At 43.8% G+C, this 22,759-nt stretch overlaps 2 protein-coding genes across 2 annotated transcripts; both read left to right on the top strand.

Moving 5' to 3' along the window:
* The first annotated feature begins 1,429 nt into the window (after positions 1–1,429).
* On the top strand, positions 1,430–13,230 carry LOC118782917 (ribosome biogenesis protein BOP1 homolog). Its single transcript, XM_036536540.1, has 5 exons — positions 1,430–1,445; positions 1,925–2,108; positions 12,018–12,099; positions 12,523–12,796; positions 13,157–13,230. The coding sequence occupies exons 1-5, from the start codon at positions 1,430–1,432 to the stop codon at positions 13,228–13,230; spliced, it is 630 nt and encodes a 209-aa protein (XP_036392433.1).
* Positions 13,231–15,585: 2,355 nt separating this feature from the next.
* LOC118783544 (C5a anaphylatoxin chemotactic receptor 1) lies at positions 15,586–22,206 on the top strand. Its single transcript, XM_036537467.1, has 2 exons — positions 15,586–15,644; positions 20,912–22,206. The coding sequence occupies exon 2, from the start codon at positions 20,925–20,927 to the stop codon at positions 21,963–21,965; it is 1,041 nt and encodes a 346-aa protein (XP_036393360.1). The 5' UTR covers positions 15,586–15,644; positions 20,912–20,924; the 3' UTR covers positions 21,966–22,206.
* Positions 22,207–22,759: the final 553 nt, after the last annotated feature.

The raw sequence follows: 22,759 nt of genomic DNA, 5'->3' as shown, positions 1-22,759 counted from the left end.
ACTGAAACTGAGGAGGCAGTTTCACCCGTAACTAGGTTCAGGCTAAATTGCTGTCAAAGTGGGGTGTCGGTCAGGACACAGGAGTCAGGCTCTGGATTCAGATGTTTATTGGGTATTTTGGAATGGGTGGATGTGAGTGTGTGAGTGTGTTGTTTGAGAGTGTGTGTGGGTTGCATGTGTTGTGAGGGTGTGTGTGGTTTCCTGCAAGGGAAGGAGCAGGAATACAAATTTAGTGTACAGTACAGTACAGTCTCTAACTGTGTTAGTGGTTATGGCAGTTACAACCCTTACACATAACAGACAACACTTAATTAACTTAATTAATGTGCACACGCACCCTTCTCTCTCTACAGACAATTGTATTACAACCAGTTGAACTTAGGCAGAGTACTTATTTCGGCACAGATGCACACAATAACAACATGATGCTTGGTCCCCAAGGGCTTGGTCTCCCCAGTTCTTCACTCTGCAGGTGTTGTCATGGTACTGAAGTAGGGGAGGTCACCACCACCTTTATATTGTCCCGTATCCTTGGCCCTATTGAGGCCCTGAGTGGTGGCCGAAGGATACAGACAGTTCAGAGGGCAAATGGTGAGCTGGGGTCCGTCCTTGGGGGTGCGCCTGTGCCTCGGGTTACCTGCGGGGGTACTGCTGATAAGGGGAGCCACAGGACTGGTTTGGGCAGGTTTCAACTAGGTTGTAAACAAAGTGTCTGTGAGAGGTGGGGGTGGTGCGCAAACAAAGACAAAGACACAGACAGAAACATGTGGCCCTTCAGCACTGTATGTGGAATGCTAAAGTCCCTTGAATAGTAGCTAAAGTCCCTTCCCTGAATAGTGCGCTGCACATGTTGACCTAAGCACGCCCTTATAGTCTCAGCACTATGTTTGCCACTGGCACTTGTTCTAATGTGGCTAGTGGTGTCCTGTTTGCGCAACTTCGCATGCCGCTTTATTAGATGCACTCTGGATAAGAGTGCCCGCTAAATGGCAATAACACCATGCGCCACAGCTTAAAGTAGTACATATTTAAATCTGTGGGCATAGTGACTGCACACAGCAACAGTATGCTCCGTGCATTTGGCAGGGAGAGGCAGAGCGTGGCACGACACCGGGAGCCCGCAGAGTGAACAGGGAGGCGTCAATCAGCAGCTGAGATAAGAGAAGCGGAGGTGTAGCCTGGGCTGGGGGCTAATGTCAGTAGACAGATATTGGCTGTGACTAGTATCAGTGTATATGACAATAGAAAGGGTGCTGTTGGGATTACTGCTGCTCCTGCTGTTGCATCTGTGTTGACATGGCTGCCCTGCTGCTGCTATATATATATCCCTCCCCACACCCCCCCTCCCAGCCTCCCAGTTCTTTATCCCCAGGCTAATTCCCTGATTTGTCCAAATCCACAGTGACAGCAGTGACCAGTGACAGGAGTGATGGCAGTGTGGGAGTGTGGGGAGTGAAGACCTCTCCTCAGCCATGTGTCTGTAAGAACATCCACTAACCCGTGAAGCATCGCTCTTCAAAACACCCCGAAACCACCCCCACCCCAGCCGAACCGCGTCTGTCAGCAGACGCCCTGACCCTCTGCTCCCTCGGGTGCCAACCGGTGCCCGTGCGGGCAGAGTCACGGCCAGGCCTGGCTGACGTCACCAGCCCCGCTGTGGTAATTGAAAGAGACTTTAATCCTGTTGCTCTGCAAAGCCGGGGCTGCAGGGACCCGGGGGGGGGGGGGGGGGGGGGGGGAGGGAGAGAGAGAGAGAGACAGACGGGGAGAGAGAGAGGTGGAGGGAGGAGGGTGGGAGACAGAAGAAGAGGCATTGAGATACAAGCACTCAAGGACTCTGGACGCGTGCAACCTCGCCTCCCTGCTCCTGGTGGGAAGTTTTGCTGTTGATCTCAGGACGCCCGCCTTCATCCCCCCCCTTCAGCGCCAGTGACTCGAGACCCCAGCGTTGCCTCCGCACCCAAGGCCGCCGTCGCCCTGGAGATGAGCTGCCCCCCCGCGGGGCCGGTGCAGGGGGAGTGCTGTGGCGGCTGCCACCCCCAGCCACTGCTGACCCCTCCGCTGATGCCCAATCCGACAAGAGAGGACCCCTGTCCCGCCACTGATGGGTAAGCCTGCACCTGTGGAGCCACCAACACCCCTATTGCTGTGGGGACCCCTTTCATTGTCACACAAAGTGTGTGTGTGTGTGTGTGCGATTGTGTATGTGTGTGTGTGTGTGTGTGTGTGTGTGTGTGTGTGTGCGTGCGTCCATACGTGTGTGTGTGCGAGTGCGTGCGTGCGTGCATGCGTTTGTGTGTGTGTGTGTGTGTGTGTGTGTGTGTGTGTGTGTGTTGAGTAGGATAGGGTGTTGGTCTTTGCTGTTTCAGAGCACACAAATGGGCCAAAAAGCAAATTTGTTTCTTTCACCTTACCTGCTTACCTACCGAGTCCTATTGACTCGCACTTGGCAGCCAATAAAATAGCTGAAAAGTACAATGTTCCCATAGAGGAGAAGAACAGACTGAAAAAAAAACAGGAAAGTGCTTTGCAATGAATGAGCTTGACAACTGAGAATAGCAGAGATACTTCAGTGACATGACAACCTGTTTGTTTGGACAACCATGTAAGGTAACGCTGTTCAACACAGTGTGTTGAAGCCTTTTGTCAGAAGCTTGCGTCATTGAATATTGAACCACATCCTGCTTTCAGAGGAAGCGTAACCAATACAGTTTTTTACAACCGTTTTCACACTACGGTCAATACCATGACCACTTTTTCAACACTCTGAACACTGTGTGCTTAACAACCATGCATATGAGCACATCAGGTAATCTCTTGTGCAAAATGCACTACAACCACCAAAACACTTCATAATTCACCCAAAAGTGACTTGTGCTGCCATAACTCTAGCAAATGCTCTCTCCCAACAGACTACTTTGCCACTCAAAGTACAATGGACTGAAAAACAGAAACAACTTGAAGCATTGCAAAATGCATATATTATGTGTTACTGTATCCTCTGTTTTAGCATAGTTTACTGTAGTGTTGCATTTTTAAAAAGAAAAAAAGAATGACACTTCTTTAGAGTACATATTGTAATACCAAACAAATAATTCTAAAATGCTGCAATATGTTTCATTATAGCAATATGCTAAAACCTCTGTTACTGTATAGGGCTACCACAGCACAACAAAAAGCATGCAGATGTTACATATTCATTTTCAGTGCATTAAGTTACAAACAACAACACATGATACAGTATACCACAGTAATACCACTGGAAGTCTGCTGTAGCCCTAATGCTGATCCATGGTGTACTCTGTATTTTGGGTCAAATTCTTATGATTTTCACATGTACTGCAATATTCTCCCTTGCCTTGAACCTTTAGAAAAAAATCTTTAGCACCCACCCCTACAATCCCCCACGCCCCAAAAATATTTGAAGCCAAGCAGCTATCATGACACCAAGAACAAACTTGATCTGTTGTTTTGCCTGTCACGATACTTTAGATACCACTATTGGGTGTGGTAAATTTACTGTAGTTGAATTATTGGGTCTCTTTCTCTTACTGATAGCCCATGACTTACATATACAGCAGTAATAGTGGAGAAATCTCTTCAGCAACAACTACATCTATATTTTGCCTATATACATACAAATTTCAACGCAAATATGACCATTTACAAAAGTGGTAACAAGGCTGCAAACAAAAAAACTGAATAAACTTTCTGCTAAAATCAGAATAATCTGTCTTATTTCTATCATATAGTTTCATTTGTCTGTCAAAATGCAGCATATTTCCATCTACAGTGATCTAAATTTCGGTTTTGAACTGAAAATGAACCGTTTTGAAGAGAGTATCTTACAGTAATGTCTGCAAAATTTGCTGTAGTTGTACAGGATTTTGCTGGTGGTGAACATTGACTGAGAGAGGCATTCATGAATTTCGGAAGAAGTGGTGATTGAACGCATGTTGTAGCAAAGCAATGCAGAATTATGCAGGTGTTAGTTCTTGCTTTACAAAGACACTATCAGGCCTCATGTGTGTCTGTAGGGTAGTGGATATCGCCATACTTGGTGCAGGTCTGATGTGGTACAGAGGAACAGCATTGCATGACTCACTTACAATGCTGACAATAATGATCACCATTATTACAATTATCATCGTAACAATAAACAAAATTCTCAGAATAACAGTTGCCAATTACCTTGGCACATGTCCTCATCTCCATAGCAATGCGAAGTTTGTACATTTTAACATTTTATCCACATATGCAGCTAGAGGTTTTAATCAAGCAATTTTAATGAGGAGTCTGCTGAGTTTGCAAGCACTGGTCTATAATTACTGCTGATCACCAATCATTAAGGGTGGCCGTGATGAGTCTGTTACTGATGCTCTCTCTGTATGTAGCTGACAGTCTGTGGGTCATGGCTGCGGCGTCCATTTGAACTTCCTGTGTGTCAGTATGTGCAACGTTTAGCATGTTATTCTGATGGTCTGACAGCCATCTGTAACAGTAGAATGGTGTGTTTAAGCCTATATCACCAGCTGCCAGGTTTTCTGAAAGCCAGCAGAGGTTTTGAGCCTCACTGGGCCGAACACCTTCAGCTGCATCACCAGTCATGAGTCTGTTTGTGACTGAAGAGAATTTGGTTGTATGAGCTCTGAGGTGCTTTTTGAAGCTGCTGATGACCCTGGGCCGCAAGATTATTTAAAATGATTATAAAGTGTAGTCAGAGGCTAGTGTCATGCTTAAACCGCATCCTGTTTTCAGAGGCAGCATAACTATTAATAACTATGTCAGCTACAATTTGCACGTATGAAGTAAGTGTGGTGAGGTGTGTGTGTGTGTGTGGTAGTGTGGGATGTGGTTGTGTGTGTAGCTGACTGTGGATTTGCATGAGTGTGCATTGCTCTGCTCGCAGTGTCAGTGATCCCTGGCATTGCCCTCCCGTTAGTCCCTCCTGCCCTGAATCTCGTGGGCTTGTGTGAAGCCGGCTCCGTCATTGCACGAGTGACCCGGTTAGCTCGTTAAGGAGCTTAACAAAAGGGATTATGAGCTAGGTGAGCCTACCTCTCCCAGTTGTAGAAACATCGGTGGAAACTTCACTGCAGCAGGTGACACACACCACTTCAGCCTGCACGTGTCTCTCACATCAAAGATGGAAACATACCGCTGTGAAACTGCACAAAGTCACTGTCTGTGGAGGTTGCAGGTCACATCCAGGCTGTGCCACCTTGTCCCCAGAAACCACGCCCCAGCTATTTCAGAATAGCCGGGAGCAGAGGTAGAGAGATTGGATGCAGGGCTATTTTTTTACCCATGTGTCCTTGAGAGGGCTTTTAAACCCAGCTAATGTGTCGTGCACTGTCATGTTGTTGTGGTGCATCGATGTTGCAATGCTGTAACATCACTTGGGAGTGCGTGCAGCACGAAAAATTGCCTGTAAGCTCTTCTGTCAGAGGGATAACATTGGGGCTGGCAGAGCGTTTTCTCACTCCACGCCACAGGGCAGGGGCTTTTACAGGATTGCCCAAATTTACATGGAAAAGAAGTAAGGGGAAGCTGGGTAACAGTGCACTCCGGAGCAGAGAAAGAGGATTCCACTATCAGGCAGATCCTCATTCCCCTTAATCCACACAGGCCGTTTTTTTTCCCCGAGCACATAAACAGATTTGGGAATATGCGCGCATACATATTTATGGAGAATTTGTCCTACAAATCCTGGGATTGAGCTCTGCTTTCTTGGCTAAGTTTCCTGTGCTGGAGTCAACAGATCTGAAGCGAGGGCTCCAGGGTCTGTTCCCTGGGGAAGGCAAGATGGACCGCACTGCATGCTGGACAGGGGACATTCGTTGGGCAGTGTGCTGCAGTATGTGGGGCTTGATGGTTTGAGGCACAGCCACAAACAGGCCTCTGGGAGTTAACAGGACGCTTGCCCCATCTGACGCTAATGAAAATGAATCCGAACATAATCCTTTTTTTGATATTGTTAAGTTCTCTCTTCGCTATGAGCGATTCAGTCTGACTGGCGGATTGTGGTTGTGCAAAGCCACACGGGAGCATGGTGAGCACGCCTGGGCCGACCCCGCCCGCGAAGCCTCTGATGATGCTGTGACGTATCCTGCTCAATAAGTGGCGATTTGGATGAAAGTGAGACAGGAGCGCCAGAGGACAAGATCCCAAGTGCACGCACACACACACACACACTTACACATACACTACAAACACAAACACACATATGCCAAAACACACAACACAAACACAGACAAACACACATACACCCAAACACACACCAAAATCACACACACACACTTACACTACAAACACAAACACACATATGCCAAAACACACAACACAAACACACATACACCCAAACACACACCAAAATCACACACACACCACAAACACACTACAAACTCAAACACACACCAAAATCAAACACACACACACACTTACACTACAAACACAAACACACATATGCCAAAACACACAACACAAACACACATACACCCAAACACACACCAAAATCACACACACACACACACTTACACTACAAACACAAACACACATATGCCAAAACACACAACACAAACACAAATACACCCACACACCAAAATCACACACACACACACTTACACGCACACTACAAACACAAACACACACACTACAAACTCAAACACACACCAAAATCAAACACACACACCACACACACTCTTACACTACAAACACACACACCACAAACTCAAACACACACCAAAATCAAACACACACACACAGAGTCTGCTGAGCGTGCCAGCAGATCAGCGTGGAGCGTGAGAGCGCCAGAGCGCTGGGTGGTGGAGAGGTCTTGTTAGGACAGGTGTGTGACAGTGAGGGGGTGCAGGGATTAGGCGGATGAGCGTGGCACTGGCGTGTGGGGAGGGCAGAGCCAGCGGAAGCTTTTCCCCTCAGCCTGTTCCTGGGGCTCTGCGTCTTTAACAGCGCCCATGTCCTACATCTATGGGATTACAAACTGTAATATGTAACGATCAAATTAACTCCGGATATGGAGGAAGGAATAAATTACGTGATATATGCAAATCATTTGCTGTGTGAGTCTGTTGTGTGTGCATTTGGAGTGCTAAGTGTGTAAGTTTGTATGCATGTACTGTTTATGAGTTTGCGTTAGTAGTTCTTCCCCTGTGCTCTTCCTGTGTTGTGCCTGCTGAACAATTGTGTGTTTGTGTGTATTCAGAGTGTGTAGTGTCTGTGTGTGTGTGAGTGCGTGGATTCAGAATGCATAGTGTGTGAGTGTGTGTTCAGAATGTATAGAGTATTACTGTGTGCATATTCAGAGCATATAGTGTATATGTGTGCGTATTCAGAGTGTACAGTGTGTGCATGTGTGTGCAGATAGTATAAAATAACAACAACAACAACAACATTTATTTAATATAGCGCAATTTACAACCAACGCTGTCACAAATCAATGCACAGATTTTCCAGAAGGAATAAAAAAAAGAAAAAAACTCAAGGGCCATTCACGGAAAAACTGGAAATTATTCCCTGACCCCAACATAAAGGCCATTGGATGAAACGCCTGGAAAATATGTCAATACAAATGTACATACTACACACGTATACAGTGAGTTGTGTTTATAGTTTTTTTACAATCATTTTCACACGTGTCTCAATACCATGTCCACTTTTTCAAAACACTTTATACATTCACCATATCACTGGACTATGTGAACTAAACTGTGTATACTTCTGCATTGCCTTGCTACAAAATGCATTCAATCACCACTTCTTCCAAAATTCATGAATACCTCTCTCAACGTTCACCACCGGCAAAATTCTGTACAACTATGGCAAATTTTGTAGACATTTAGATACTCTCTTCAAAACAGTTAACTTTCAGTTCAAAATCTAACAAATTTAGATCACTGTAGATGGAAATATGCTGCATTTTGACAGACAAATGAAACTATACGCTTGAAATAAGACAGATTATTCTGATTTTAGCAGAAAGTTTATTCAGGTTTTTGTTTGCAGCCTTGTTACCACTTTTGTAAGTGATCATATTTGCATTGAAATGTGATAAAGAAATATACAAAATATAGATGTAGTTGTCGCTCAAGAGATTTCTCCACAAATGTAAGTCATGGCCTATCAGTGAGAGAAAGTGACCCAAGAATGCAACTACAGTAAATTTACCACACTCAATGGTGGTATCTACAGTATTGTGACAGGCAAAACAACAGATCAACAAATTTGATCTTGGTGTCACAGCTGCTTCGCTTCAAATATTTATGGGGTGCGGGCAGTGTGTGAAATACCCGGGGACAGTAGGGGGGTCCCCCCTACCCATACCTGCCAACATTTAGGTTTCAAAATAAGGGAGGTTTTTTCGGCGGCGGGGGGGGGGGGGGGCGGGGCTTGAGTTGTGGATAGTAAATAAATAATTGTATGTAGTGTGTGGATTGTGTGAATGTGCTTGAAAATAAAAAGCAAATACATTATTTTGTGTTTATTTTTCATACAAAGTGGGATGTAATGTCAGCCCTATGTTGGAGACAATGCAGAAATTTGCTGTGATTTCAAAACCAGATTACTCGACAACGCTTTGTCGTACAGAGAAACAACTAGTTTCATTGGAAAGGGTAAGTTCTGCTGTTTATTTTGATATGCGCTGTGAAGCAATAGGGACTTTGTGACTTATTCAACTGAGAGGCAGGAGTGTGAAACTGGGTGAAGAAATTAGTAAAGATACTACTTTGCATAAGTTTGATCTGTCTGATTACTTCGGTATGTACAAACATGTGACGAATATCATTACAAAGCTCCAGTTCCGCTCTTTGTGACATCTATGCAATGACGAGTTCATGAGTAATTCAAGAGTAATGGGTGTGGAGATGGACACAGAGCTGTATGCAGATTGTAACTGATTAAATTTGATGTAAATTCAAAACAATTTTTCTCACCAACACTTTGTCGCATAGACTAGCATCGTTAGCAATGAATACTTCGTGAGCAATTCAGCCAAGAAGGAGGGATGTGAATTTGAACGCAGGCTGCGTCTGTCGGGCTTTAAGGGTTAAAAGACAGTTTTAGTGACAATTGCAAGTGATAAATAATTTTTTAAAGATTTTTCCAGAGACCCCCCCAAAACTTTGCTGTTGAGGCCTTCAGGGGGTCTCAAGTGTCAATCTAGGGGTCTCGGACCCCCCAAGACCCCCCGTATTTCACACCCTGGGTGTGGGGGATTGTAGGGGTGGAGAAGATATGCTAAAGATTTTTTCTAAAGGTTCAGGGAAAGGGAGAATGTTGCCGTAAATGTGAAATTCATAAAAATTTGACCCAAAATACAGAGGACACCTGGGCTACAGCAGACTTCTAGTGGTAGTATCATGTGTTGTTGTTTCACTTACTGTACTAGAAATGAAAAGCATCTGCAGACTTTTTGTTGTACTATAGTATACCTCAGAAATTGTAGCATAAAGCATATTGAGGCATATTGCAGCATTTCAGATTTGTTTGGTATTATAATATGTACTGTAAACTTAACTTTTTTGCAACGCAGCACTAATCTATTCAAAAACAGAGGATTCGGCAACACATAATATATGCATTTTGCAATGCTTCAAGTTGTTTCTGTTTTTCAGTCCACTGTACTTTGAGTGACAAAGTAGTCTGCTGGGAGAGAGCATTTGCTATAGTTATGGCAGCACAAGTCACTTTTGGGTGAATTATGAAGTGTTTTGGTGGTTGTAGTGCATTTTGCACAAAGGATTAACTGATGTGCTCATATGCATGGTTGTTAAGCACACTGTTAAGAGTTTTGAAAAAGTGGCCATGGTATGATAAGTATTGATAAGTAATGGTAAGTGTGAAAATGGTTGTAAAAAACTGTAAGTCATCAGAAATGAAATAGCAGTCAGTGGTTTTGGAGGTGGGCAGAAGTTGGCTGTCTCAGTTCTGTAGTGGCTGCCATGCTTGCCGGTGACTTTTCATCTCAGCGCTGTCGTGGGCTAATGACATGCTGGCAGCTGGACTTCCTGGCAGCACATCTGCTGGACACCTTGGTTCAGACCTCAGGTCTTGAGACAGGTGGACGTCTCAAAGCAGACAACTTTCTCCTGGGGCAATGGTGATTGGATGGGAGTAGCCAAAATGTGTGTATGCAGTCTGAGCACAGCCACCATTGCTTTTAACAGAAACAAAAGACAATCAAGCACAGAGGCAACAAAATGGTCATGAATACAAGTCAGTTATAAGCTATAGCACCATAGGTACTAGGACAGAAGCAGAAAATGTGCACTGTCATGAGGGAGCACTCAGACCAGCCCATCCTATCAGAGTCAGCCGGCCTTAAAAGTGGTGACTGAACAGTAAAGAATAAAAGTAAAGAAGGTTTGTGGCATTGTACAGATCTATGGCTGCATTCCTCTCCAAGTCTGCATCTAGAGTACAGGTAATAGTAGCACAGACTAAGTAGACGCATTTTTAGGTTGTGCTTAAATATGGAAGTGGAGTCTAACTCCTGGGTGTGCTTAGATAGTTTGGCTCCATAGGAGAAGGCTCTACCTGCTAACCACTTGACATTTTAGGACGTACCAAAGCCAGCATGTTGTGAATGCCACAGTCATGTGGGCTGATGAGGAAAGAGCAGTTCTCTGAGATAGGAAAGTACAACTTCATGCCCTTATTTGAAGGTTAGGGGAAGTACTTTGAAATCTGCCTAACACTTGACAGGAAGTGACTCCAACAGCAAAGACAAATTAATTATGCTCATTTTTTTGTTCTAGTTAGAATGCGTGCAGGTGTATTTGGTACATGTTGAAGGGGCTTCAAAGATATACTGGAGCAGCCAGAAAGAAGGGCATTGCACTAATACTATGCAGTAAGTCTTCATCATCAACAGTATCAAAGCAAGCAGTTAAATCAAGAACTACAAGAATAAAAAACCAAAACCACAATTCTAAGAGATGTAAATCACTTACAACTTTAACAAGGGCGGTTTGAGTGCTATCCAGTGATCTGAAACCTGGCTGGAGTGGTATGCAGTTTCAAGAATGCAGTCATTCACTGAGCCACTGAGTCCTCAAGAATATTTGAGAGAAAGGGAAGATTATTTGAGAGAGGTCAGTAGTTCAGATTATTAGGACCGAGAATGGGTTTCTTTACAAGTGTTAATCACAGCCATTTTGAGTAATTCATCTTTTAAACCAATATAGATGATTCATCTGCCTCAATACAATAAAAAAAATTCAAGAGTACCATCATGATCCTGTACTGTCTGAGCACTAGAGAATTTGGGGCAGCTAAGGGAGGGTTGAATTACTTGATGTGGAGGCAGTTTTATTATCCGGTCAATGATAATTTTTATCTTTTCATTTGAATAGTATAGTTTGTATATGCAGCACAGATAGTATTGTGTGTCTTCAGAGCGTATAGTGTGTGTGTGTGTTCAGAGCATAGAGTGTGTGTTCAAAGTGTATAGTATGTGAGAGTGTTCAGAGTGTATAGTGTGTGAGTGTGTGTTTTCAGAGTGTGAGTGTGTGAGTGTGTATTCAGAGTGTACACTGTATAAGTGTGTGTGTGTGTGTGTGTGTGTGTGTGTGTGTGTGTGTGTGTGTGTGTTTTCACAACATAGTGAATAGTATAGTACTATTGTGTGAGTGTGTGTATTCAGAGCAAAACGTATGTGAGTGTGTGTGTGTTCAGAGCATACAGTATGCGAGTGCGTGTGTTCAGATTGTATAGTGTGTGACTATCTGTTCAGAGCTTATAGTGTGTGAGTGTGTTTATAGTATATAGTGTGTGGGTATTCAAAGCATATAGTGTGTATGTGTGTTGAGTGTACAGTGAGTGAGTGTGTGTGTTCAGAGTGTACAGTGTGTGCACGTGTGTGTATTCAGAGTGTGAGAGTGTGCATGGATCTGATGACGTGTTGTGACGCTGTGTTCTGATTCTGTGTTCTAACACTGTGTTGTGACGCTGTGTTCTGACGCCGTGCTCTGATGCTGTGTTCCTCCCACTCTGTGCAGTCTGATGGAGGAGATCGGCTCTCAGGACTCAGCGATGGAGCTGCCTGTGGGTGACAGGAAGGGGGAGCGGCTGCCCTTCCAGGTAGATCCTCCCCCATATTGTCATACCCGTCTGCCACCACATGCACAGTGAACAGCCCCCTGCTCATCCTCTGTCTCTTCCCCACCATATTTCTCACCACTCTTCCCTCTCTCAACTCAACTCATTCCACTCTCTTCCGTCTTTCTTTACCTCCTCCCTCCTCATCCCTGTTTCTTCCCCTCTCTCTTATCTCCTCCCTCTCTCTTCTTCTTTCTTTATCTTCTCACCCCTCATCCCTGACTCCTGCTCTCTCCTTTCCTCTCTTCCCTCTTCATCCGTCTCCTCCTCTCTCTCTTTTTATCTCTTCCCACTCTCCTTTCTCTTTCTTTATCTTCTCCCTCCTCGTCCTCCTCTTCTCCATCCCTCTCACCTCCCTCTCTGCCTCTCATCCTCTCGTCCGCTCTCCTCCCTGCGTGGCCTCAGATTTTCCCGGACCCCGTGGAGGTGGTGGGGACGGAGGGCTCCCTGAGCTGCCCGCAGGAGCGGGAGCGGCTGCCGTCCATCGTGGTGGAGCCCACGGATGTGAGCGAGGTGGAGAGCGGGGAGCTGCGCTGGCCCCCCGAGGACATGGACTTCGAGGACGAGGAGGACCTCTTCCTGGAGCAGTGCATCCCGCCCGCCAACATCGCTGACTGGGGTGACGACGAGGACGAGGAGGAGGAGGAGGAGGAGGGGGAAGAGGATGATGACTCGGCGGGTGAGGAAGGCTCTGCACGGCCTCCTGTATGTGACCCGCTTGGGAAACACACATATTGGTAGACACGTGAGAAATTATTTCCTCGGTACGTCATGAATTACTATACAGTGACCACAGTATTTTGTAACTGCACTGTGTGAAATGCTATTCTAAAACCACCAGGCATTTTACGTTTTCTCACTGACTCATGCCAGCACTTCTGCGTCTTTCTAAGAAAGATGAGCAATGTATGGATCCTCAAACACCTCTCTGTGCTTTCTGCATTTACAGATAAGCACAGCTCCCTCTTTTCTCTTGTCATCTCTGCTGGACTCCAGTATGAACTCTCTCTCCATCCTTCTCTCTCTCTCTGCCCGCCAGATCTCCAGTCAGATGAGGAATTCAGGGACAGCTCCTCCACCTTGCTGCACGACAGTGCACCAGCTCTAAACTAACGTCCCCAAACCCCTGCCACACCCCCACCCACTCCACCCCACCCCCCATCACTGCCCCAGGACACCAAGCCGACTGGGGCAGGACTTCAACAGGAAACACTGGGAATGTGGTTCCCAGGACAGGACACCAAACTGGGACGTGTCCTCTGGGCTTCTGTGTGTGTCCACTACCAAGAACACTTAACCTTTAATAATTATAAGGCACACTTGACAACCAGCATTAGATCGTCCATTAAATGTTACAACTGTACATTTTGGAGGAACGAAGGGTGTACTCAGATAAGTGCTTATCAAGCTACAGTAGCCACATGTTATGCCAGGCTTAATTTACTGGTCACCTTCTTCTGTAGTGAGATCATTTCATGTGTGGAGGAACTGGGAACTCTTCCACTTGTCAGGACTTATCCCTCTCTGTGTCCATGGCATGCAAAGAGATGGTACAGTTGTGCTGAATGTTGAGTTTGTATCCTGTTTTCTCTTTGGTCCTGAACAAACGCAAGGGGAAAAACAATTGAGTGGCACAGAGGCTGGTGGAGCTAGTGAAGCGCTACTCCTGCCAGAGTGAGGGCTGCCTCAGATTGCTGATTTGGCAGGACAAACAGGTCACACGATGACGAAGTGCGCTCAGGAGTTCACACTAAGGTTCAGTGGTCTGAGGGTTGGGGTGAATGAAAACAATGACTTTTCACAAGCTACAAACTCAGTGGATTTAATTTCCTTCTGATGGCTTCCGTTATGTTTGTCACATTGTATAAAATCTGTTTCCCTCAGTTTGACCCTGTTTACAAAAACCTATGAAACCTACCTGATCTGTAATACTTAGAAGTAGTAGCTCAGCTGCTCAAGAGTCAAGGGGAGACAAGTGTTAATCTGACAGCTGTGAGGGATTGTTTTTAAATACAAGTCTGAGTAATCAGGAATATTTCATATTGTCATATTTCACCTGTATGTAAAGTTGTATGTATTCTTGAGAAATTTCTGATCTTTGAGAACAAGTCATTACACTGCAGTAATAATATACATAGCCAACGGTCAAAAATATTAGAAGGACTTTGTTAAAAATAGTATTTGTATTTGTAAGTGTGGCTTTTTGAATGATACCAGATGTGTGAAGTCTTTCCTACATAACTCTCGAGTCCTTTCAAGATCATAAAGGTGTAATTTCCTGTTTCCAAACAGTGTAAAATAAATAAAAATCCTATCACCTATCCCGAAACTTTATTTTGAAATAATATGTATTTCAAAAATATATGCAGTTCAAGTTTTACACAAAGTCAGTGCCATACACTCTTCATGTGCCCTCAACAGTGCATATGCATGTTAAACATCTTATTTAAACACCCAAACTCCCAGGCTGGCATGGCACACTGATATTGTGACATCAATAAAACAAAAATATTCCGTAACTGTGCAAATACCGAGGTGGCATCATGTCTTGGTAAGGCCAACAAATCCTAGTTGCGATATTTAAACATATAAGTCATGGCTTCTGCTTCAGGAACAGTGTGATAAAACGCTAGATAAAACCTAAACAGGGGTTTGGCTTTATCTAGCAGCACCACACTGTTCTTCCTGTATGCATGTAGTCCTCTTACTAAGGACATGGTTACAGGAAGTGCACATTCTTTGACAACAAAATATAATCGTGCCATTTTGGAGAGGGCTTTCGACATACAGCAACACACACAAGCAGGCACTCACACACACATTGATACACACCCAGCCCTGCAGGCACACGCGCACTCACACATAAATATACATGCACATACAGTCTTACATGCATGTTCTGAATACACACACTCTCACTGTATATGCTCTCAACCTACATTCACACACTATACACTCAGAGCACACACTCATACACTATACACTCTGAATACAGACAAACACGCACACATACATGCATTCTGTAGGCACAATAAGGTCAGAACTACACACATACTTACATACAGCACACTCTGAATACTTACATAATACACAACACAAACACACATGCATACACATGCACAAAATGATGCACACCCAGCCATGCACACACTCATGCTCTCACGCACACATGCATACACCCAGGCACGCATACACTTGCACATGCACACACGCATACGCACACCCACACACACGCATACTGAACGTGAATGGACGGACGTCATACTTCCATGCTGCGCATGAGGGACAATGTCCACACCAGCATTCGAGGCAAGTCCCAAAAGCTGTTTCGACATATGGGTCTTGCTGAAGACTTCAAGTTTGCAGGAAGATATCAGCGCTCCTCACTTCTCCTTTTTTTTCCCCAGTTTGGTCAGAATTAAGCAATTGTGGACTATTTTAGAAGTGCTGAAACAGTCAACAGAAAACATCATTTTCTCCATTACAGCACTTCATTTCGAGGACTCAACAGTGCTTCAAAGGCGAAGGTAAAGCACATATATGAAACCATTTCTGTTCATATGAAATGTATTAATTTATCTGTATGCAATGTATACATTTATACATGTAAAATTCTTCTTTCTTAACAACAAACTACAAATTGGTATATAGAAAACTGATAAAAAGCTTTTAATTAGTCAAAATTTGGTGGATTGTACATATGAATTGACTTTAACTGCACCTGTTTCATACTGATGTTTGATGCAATTACATTATTACCAGGGTTGGGAGGCTTACTTTAAAAATATATTCCGATACAATTACTAATTACCTTTTAAAAAATATAATCAGTAACTTAATCCAAGTATCACAATATTAAAGTAACGTAATTTGATTACTTTCCGTTACTTTTTTATTGGATTGGATGTGCTAGTGAAATTGTTTAGCCTAATATAATGTTTTATGTTCCTTGTTAGGTTTATTAATTGTTTGTATTCCTTCCTTTGTTATGCGCGAATGCGCGTTTAGATCAGTGTCGGCTGGTGAGCTGGAAACAGGGCAGGCTGGAAACAGGGGAGGCATTACCTTTAAATCTATCATTACTTTCAACCTGTTCCCGTGTATATTCCTTGATTAACAATAAAACAAATAATTCACAGAATAATTGACACCAATCGCGTAAATGGAATAAATGCTTATGCTCGCGAAACAGCGCGGATTGTCTGTAGTTTGTGTGCTTGTGAAGCTACAACGAGAGATTGTTTAATTAACAAGGACGGCATTTATCGATTATAAATAAATACGTTAAATGCTCATGACACATCAGAGCTTTTGCGAGGTCTGTGTTCTAAACGTTATTGTTCATTGCACTCAACCTAACCTAAAAGTTTATTCTCCGTAATTTAAATCGATCTAAAAAAAATCGAACTAAATTTAGCTCCGTTTTGTAATTTGAATTTTGTAACACAAAAAAGCTATAATGTGGAACATTTAAGAGAAAGCTTTGGGATTACTTGCCACTTAATTGTTCAAATTGCCATCCTTGTTAATTAAACAACGTCATGCTGTAGCTTTCGCAATAGTTACTACGGACTACGGACAATCTGCGCTGTTTCACGAGCATAAGCATTTACTCCACTTACACTGGTTTAGCGGTAACCAGGGTGCGAAATACGGGGGGTCTCGGGGGTCCCCCTGAAAGCCTCAACAGCAAAAATTGTCATTTGCAATTGTCACTAAAAATGTCTTTTAACCCTTAAAGCCCGACAGACGCAGCCTGCGACCAAATTCACATCCCTTCTCCGTTGAATTGCTCACGAAGTATTCATCGCTAAGGATGCTAGTTGCTTGTCTATGCGGCGAAGTGTTGGCGAGAAAAATAATTTTGAAGTTACATCAAATTTAATCATAGTTACAATCTGTACAGCTCTGCGTCCATCTCCACACCCATTACTCTTGTTTGAATTAGCCTACTCATGAACTCGTCATTGCATAGATATGGAACACATATCACAAGAAAGGGCGGAACCGGCTTTGTAATGATGCTAGTCACATATTTGCACATACTTAAGTAATCACATTATGAAGACAGATCAAACTTATGCAAAGCAATATCTTTACTAATTTCTTCACCCATTTTCACACTCCTGCTTCTCGGTTGAATAAGTCAAGAAGTCCCTTCACAACGTAGGCCTACCACATATCAAAATAAACAGCAGAACTTACCTTTCCGATGATACTAGTTATTTCTCTGTGTGACGAAACATGGTCGAGTAATCCGGTTTTGAAATTGCAGTAAATTTCTGCATTGTCTCCAACATAGGGCTGATATTAGGCTATTTTTCGTACAAAGTGGGATGTAAACACAAAATAATGAGTCAAATCGCATTGCATTGCATGAGCCATCTCCCAGCGCCCTCCCGTTTTGTTGTTTCTCCCGGGAAACTCCCGTAATTTCCATGGCAAACTTTATTATGATTAATCGTCATACACGGATCCATAAGTTTTGCATGTTTGTCTGACGTTACCCAAGTTGCCAGATCGTCTATGAAACAACCTAAACACTACCTATAGGCTACAATTATTTACTATCCAACGCCCCCCCCCCCCCCCCCCCCCCCCCCCGCCGAAAAAACCTCCCGTATTTTGAAACCAAAGTGTTGGCAGGTATGGGTAGGTGACCCATTGTATTGTAGCTAGCTAGCTCGATTTGTCTTTGTAAGGTGGTATTTGTACTTTTCAGTTGAATGTGCAAGTAGCTAGCTAGCTAATTTAGCTTTCAAGCACTTTACTAACTATCGCACGTTAACGTTAACTTTAGCTAACTGGATTTCTGTGTAGTTAACATTAGCGGTTGGTCCCATATTTGTTTCTTGAAATTATATGTCGAGTCCTTGGATGATGACAGTATTTTCAGTGCTGTACGGCATAACTTGCACTGTACTGTGATGTTGTTCCCCTTTTCTGCAAACTAATGGCGAAATTTCCACCCAGCGAGAGCATTTTTTTCACTAAAGGCCATGATAATGAATTGGCAACTGTAAGTTTGCCTATGGTTTCACTCGAGACTAGTGATGTGCAGTTCGTGAACGAACGAATCTTTGAGGTGAACTGAGTGTACTGAATCCCTAGTCTAAAAGATTCGTTCCTTCCTCTTTGCAAACAAGCGCGCTGATTAGCCGGCATAGCAGATATAACTCTCCCTCCAGTGGATATTAGATATGCGGTCTGTCCACGGAGTAGCCTATCACAAAACTGTATCAGCAGTACGTTCATGACAACAACTAGCCAATGGCTGAAATGCTAAAACTCTCGAAGCACCTCCTATTGGCCATCTCAGCACAGCTAACGATGTGGGACAATGCAAAAGATTCGGTGACTACGAAGACTCTAAATTCCACCTACTGACCTGATGAACTGTTGACAAGTTCCTCAGTTCACCAGTTCGTTCGGACTTAAAGGAACTGTGAGTTCTCAGCTCACCAGTTCGTTCGGACTCCAAAGGTTCACTGACTATGAAGACCTGGTGACTACGTGTTGCCAGAATCGCTACTTCTCAGTATAGTAGACTTGGGCTACATCCGCCATTGATTGTGACGATGCAAAAGGAATCAGAGCGCTTCCGTGACATTATTATAGGAATTAAAAACAATATTAAATATTATTTTGCTCATCTACCCGCAGTATTATTTCATATTTATATTTTTAGGTGCGCACAATGTAGGCCTGTCGCAGTTCTTGTTTATCACAACTGCAATTTTACGTAGGCTATGATGTAGGCTATTTAATGTTGGCATCACATTTCCTTTTAACGTGAATAAAGTCCTTATTAATAAATACTGACAACTCAAGTAGGCTACAAAACAACTCATAGTAGGCTACAAAACAAAACAAATGTGATGCATAAGCATATGCCTCACATTTGTAGCGTACTATGTCTACATTAACAACAAATAAAAACACCTGACTAGGCCTACAAGTATATTAAAATGTTTGGGCTCGTTTAGTTCAAAACGTTAGTTTTTCGCTTCAGATATAACCGTGGCACTTTTTTCCCTCAGTGCTTTTTTTTTTTAGTTTTAGCAAATGACATGTACTTAGGCTATTATACACGTTAAAATGCGGGGTTCTGTTACCTCCCTAAAGACGAAGTGTTTAGTCATGCGGCTGCATGATTATTTAAATAGCATGGTGCAGTTTCACGTAATGAATATTACGATTTAATTATTATTAATTTCATTGACATTTGGTTTCACACGTGCTGTTTTGCTGCAGAGCAGGCTAATAATGGACATGATGTTTGGAACAATGTAGAGTAACTTTTAAAATGCAATAAAACTATTTACAGATTCGTGTATGCCGCCCAACCGGATATGAAAAAGAACGAATCAGTGAGTCAAAGATTCGAATCATTTTATTGAACTGAACGAAAGGAACAATGTCAATCTCAATAAAAGAATTGTTTTGAACACCACTACTCGAGACCAGAGTGGTGTTGTGAGACTCGTTAAGTTTTGTAATGTGTGCACATGTGCATGGTAGTATACCGTTCTTTATTTTAAAATGTATTTTAAAATTGTAATCCTGCTAATAATCCCCATTTTTACGAAATGTATCGGTAATCTGATTACGTTTTTTCTGTAACTGTAATGGAATACAGTTACCTTTTTGTATCCTAAATACGTAACGCCGTTACATGTATTCCCTTACTCCCCGAGCCTGATTATTACGCATAGTCATTATTACCCACTTGAATGAGCTCTAGACTTCTCTGGTAGCCAGTCACAAAACGAAGCCTTTATGAACCGATACAAGCAAACATATTCATACATCACTGTGTCAGTGTCAATGGTTTGAATGTAATTTTGCAATAAAAATGCTTACAATGATTGACTGATTAGCATATCAAATTAACTCATTAATTGCCACCAACCAAATTTTACTTCTCTTCTTTTAAAAGAAAAAGTCAGTTAAAGTGTAACACTGGTTGTTCCGCTAGGATATCTGTAGAAGATATTAACTTTTTGGTAATTGGTCACATTGTGTCAGTCTGTCTCTCTCTGTTATGGCTCTTAGTTAATGGAGTAACTTAAACTCAATAACTTAAACTGGTTGATACTGGTTAACTGCATCATTTATTCAAACTAAAACAGCAGAGAGATTGCAGTTATAAAAGGATATTTTACAGTATTATTACAGTACAGCTATATGACATAAGAAACAAGTTAAGAGGCTCAGAGTCTATAATTTAAGCAATTTATTCAACTGAAGGTGTCTTTGTGAAATGCAGAAATTCAGTTGTTTGATGATGGATCTTTGTGGAGATTTCTAAAGCCAGTTTTTGATCGTACAGTATAGTTTTACTGTGGCTAACTCAGTTAAGTTGACTTAACTTCAGTTGAAACGTGAAGGACGCAGAGAGAGGGAAAGAGGGGGAACAATAAGAGATTATGATTATTATTGATATTATTATTATTTTATTATTATTATTAAGAGATGAGAGAGAGAGGGAGAGGGTGAACAATAGGAGGAGAGAGGAGGATGGTGAGGAGAAAGAAGTGGAGGCAGAGAGAGATATAGAAGCAAAGTGTTGAAGGTTGAAGTAAGACGTTGTATATTTCAAGTGCTCTGCTGTGCTGAAATGATTCCTTTGTGTGTGCTTCCATTTTTCTTCGGATAGGCATAGGATCGACAAAAGCCACAGGCAAATGTCAGCCAGCATTCAGTTGTTTGGACAGCAATTTCAACTCTGAAACTCATTTTAAAACCCCTTTCTTCTCTTCTGCATGTCCTGCTCTGACTCCCTCATCTACAGTCCCTTACCGAGGATGGACAACGACTCATTCCACAATCAGTATGACTCCAACTACACAGACCCATATGATCCGTTCACTTTCGAAGACCCCCCTGTGTTGGGCGTGCCTCATCTGATCTCCCTGGTGTGCTACGGGCTGGTGTTCCTCCTGGGTGCCCCCGGCAACGCCCTGGTGGTGTGGGTGACGGCGTTCCGCATGCCGCGCTCCGTCAACTCGCTGTGGTTCATGCACCTGGCGCTGGCTGACCTGCTGTGCTGCCTGTCGCTGCCGCTGCTGATGGTGCCGCTGGCCATGGACCAGCACTGGCCCTTCGGCCCGCTGGCCTGCAAGCTGCTGAGCGGCGCGCTGTCGCTCACCATGTACTGCAGCGTGCTGCTGCTGGTGCTCATCAGCCTGGACCGTTGGCTGCTGGTCAGTCGGCCCGTCTTCTGCCAGAACTGGAGGCAGCCACGGCGGGCGTGGTGGGCGTGCGCCGCCGCCTGGGCGCTGGCCCTGCTCTTCAGCGCGCCCCACTTCGCCTACATGCAGCAAATCTCCAGGGGCATCGAGAAGGTGGAGTGCGTTGCCTTGCACAGCCCGTCGTTGGCCTGGGCTTCCACTGTCCTGCGCACCCTGCTCGGCTTCCTGCTGCCCTTCCTGGCCATAGTGGTGTGCCACTGGGTGGTGTACAGGAGGGCGGGGCAAGGGCCGGGGGCGGGGCAGAAGAGAGGCGGCCGCTCCCAGCGCACACTGAGGGTGATCTGCGCCGTGGTGCTCAGCTTCTTCCTGTGCTGGCTGCCCCTCCACGTCGTGGACTTCCTCTTCCTGCTCCTGTCCGGGGAATACCTGTACCAGCCTGACCTGCGGCTGGCGCACGTGCTGGCCCTCTGCCTGGCCTACCTCAACAGCTGCCTCAACCCGCTGCTCTACGTGTGCCTGGGGCAGAGCTTCAAGGACAGCCTGCGGCGTTCGCTGCGTAGCATGTTCTCCTTCATATCCGAGGAGCCCGTCCGCACCCAAAGCCTCACCAACACCAAGAGCACCATGAGCACCATCCAAGAGAAGGCCGTGTGAGGGGGCGGGGCTGTGGAAGGGAGTGGGTGGGGTGGTTCACAAAAGGGTCGGAGTGGTTATATTACAGATGGGCGGGGTTGTGGCTGTGGTAGTGAGTGCAAATGCCTAAGGAGGAGATGAATTGTTGGACACCTGTGCTAACACACCATAGTCACCCACAGCAGGGACAGAGGAAGCACTGGTAAACCAGTCAAACAACACAACAGAGAGACCACAGCAGCTCTGAGACATAATAAATCAATGTAAATAATTATTACAATCAGATGAAATTATTCCATGTCCATTCCATCATTTTTCCACTTTCCAAAATAAGATTGCATGCCTATGAGTTCATGTCCTCTGTGATTTCCCCATAACTGCATAGTCATCTATAAATACACATTGTTGTGTTGGTGTAGTTGCTGAGATGGCGAAACTGGAGGAAGAACTGAAAGCTCTCACGCATTATGAGTGTAATCTATATTATACCCTTCAGGCATTTGGTTATTTACTTGGACTAATTGGGTCGATTGAGTTAATGTATTATTCCACTTTTATGTTGGAATTGAAATGCAACCATCATTTCTAATTGTGACAAATGTAATTTTTGTTATTTGTTACACTTTAAGGTGTCAGTTATGTTCACCTTTAACAATATTTAGTTTACAAGTAGTTATTAACATTTATGATTTAGTTGATTGATTAATGAATGGTTTGAAGGAATTATTTGTCATTATTTGTCAATTATTTGTCAAAGAGAAGGAAAACCCATATTCATGTTAGCTTTTTAAACTAAAAAAAGTCAGTAGAGTGCC

Source organism: Megalops cyprinoides, chromosome 9 (genome assembly GCF_013368585.1).
Source record: "Megalops cyprinoides isolate fMegCyp1 chromosome 9, fMegCyp1.pri, whole genome shotgun sequence".
Classification (NCBI taxonomy): domain Eukaryota; kingdom Metazoa; phylum Chordata; class Actinopteri; order Elopiformes; family Megalopidae; genus Megalops; species Megalops cyprinoides.
The sequence above is the reverse complement of the archived record's forward strand: the minus strand, read 5'-3'. Positions and strand labels throughout refer to the sequence as shown.

Bases quoted from the DNA above. Each gene is read 5' to 3' on its own strand.
- LOC118782917 (XM_036536540.1), top strand. The intron at 2,109-12,017 runs GTAAGCCTGCAC...CACTCTGTGCAG, and splicing joins CCCTGTCCCGCCACTGATGG to TCTGATGGAGGAGATCGGCT. The intron at 12,100-12,522 runs GTAGATCCTCCC...GCGTGGCCTCAG, and splicing joins GGGAGCGGCTGCCCTTCCAG to ATTTTCCCGGACCCCGTGGA.
- LOC118783544 (XM_036537467.1), top strand. From the start codon at position 20,925: ATGGACAACGACTCATTCCACAATCAGTATGACTCCAACTACACAGAC.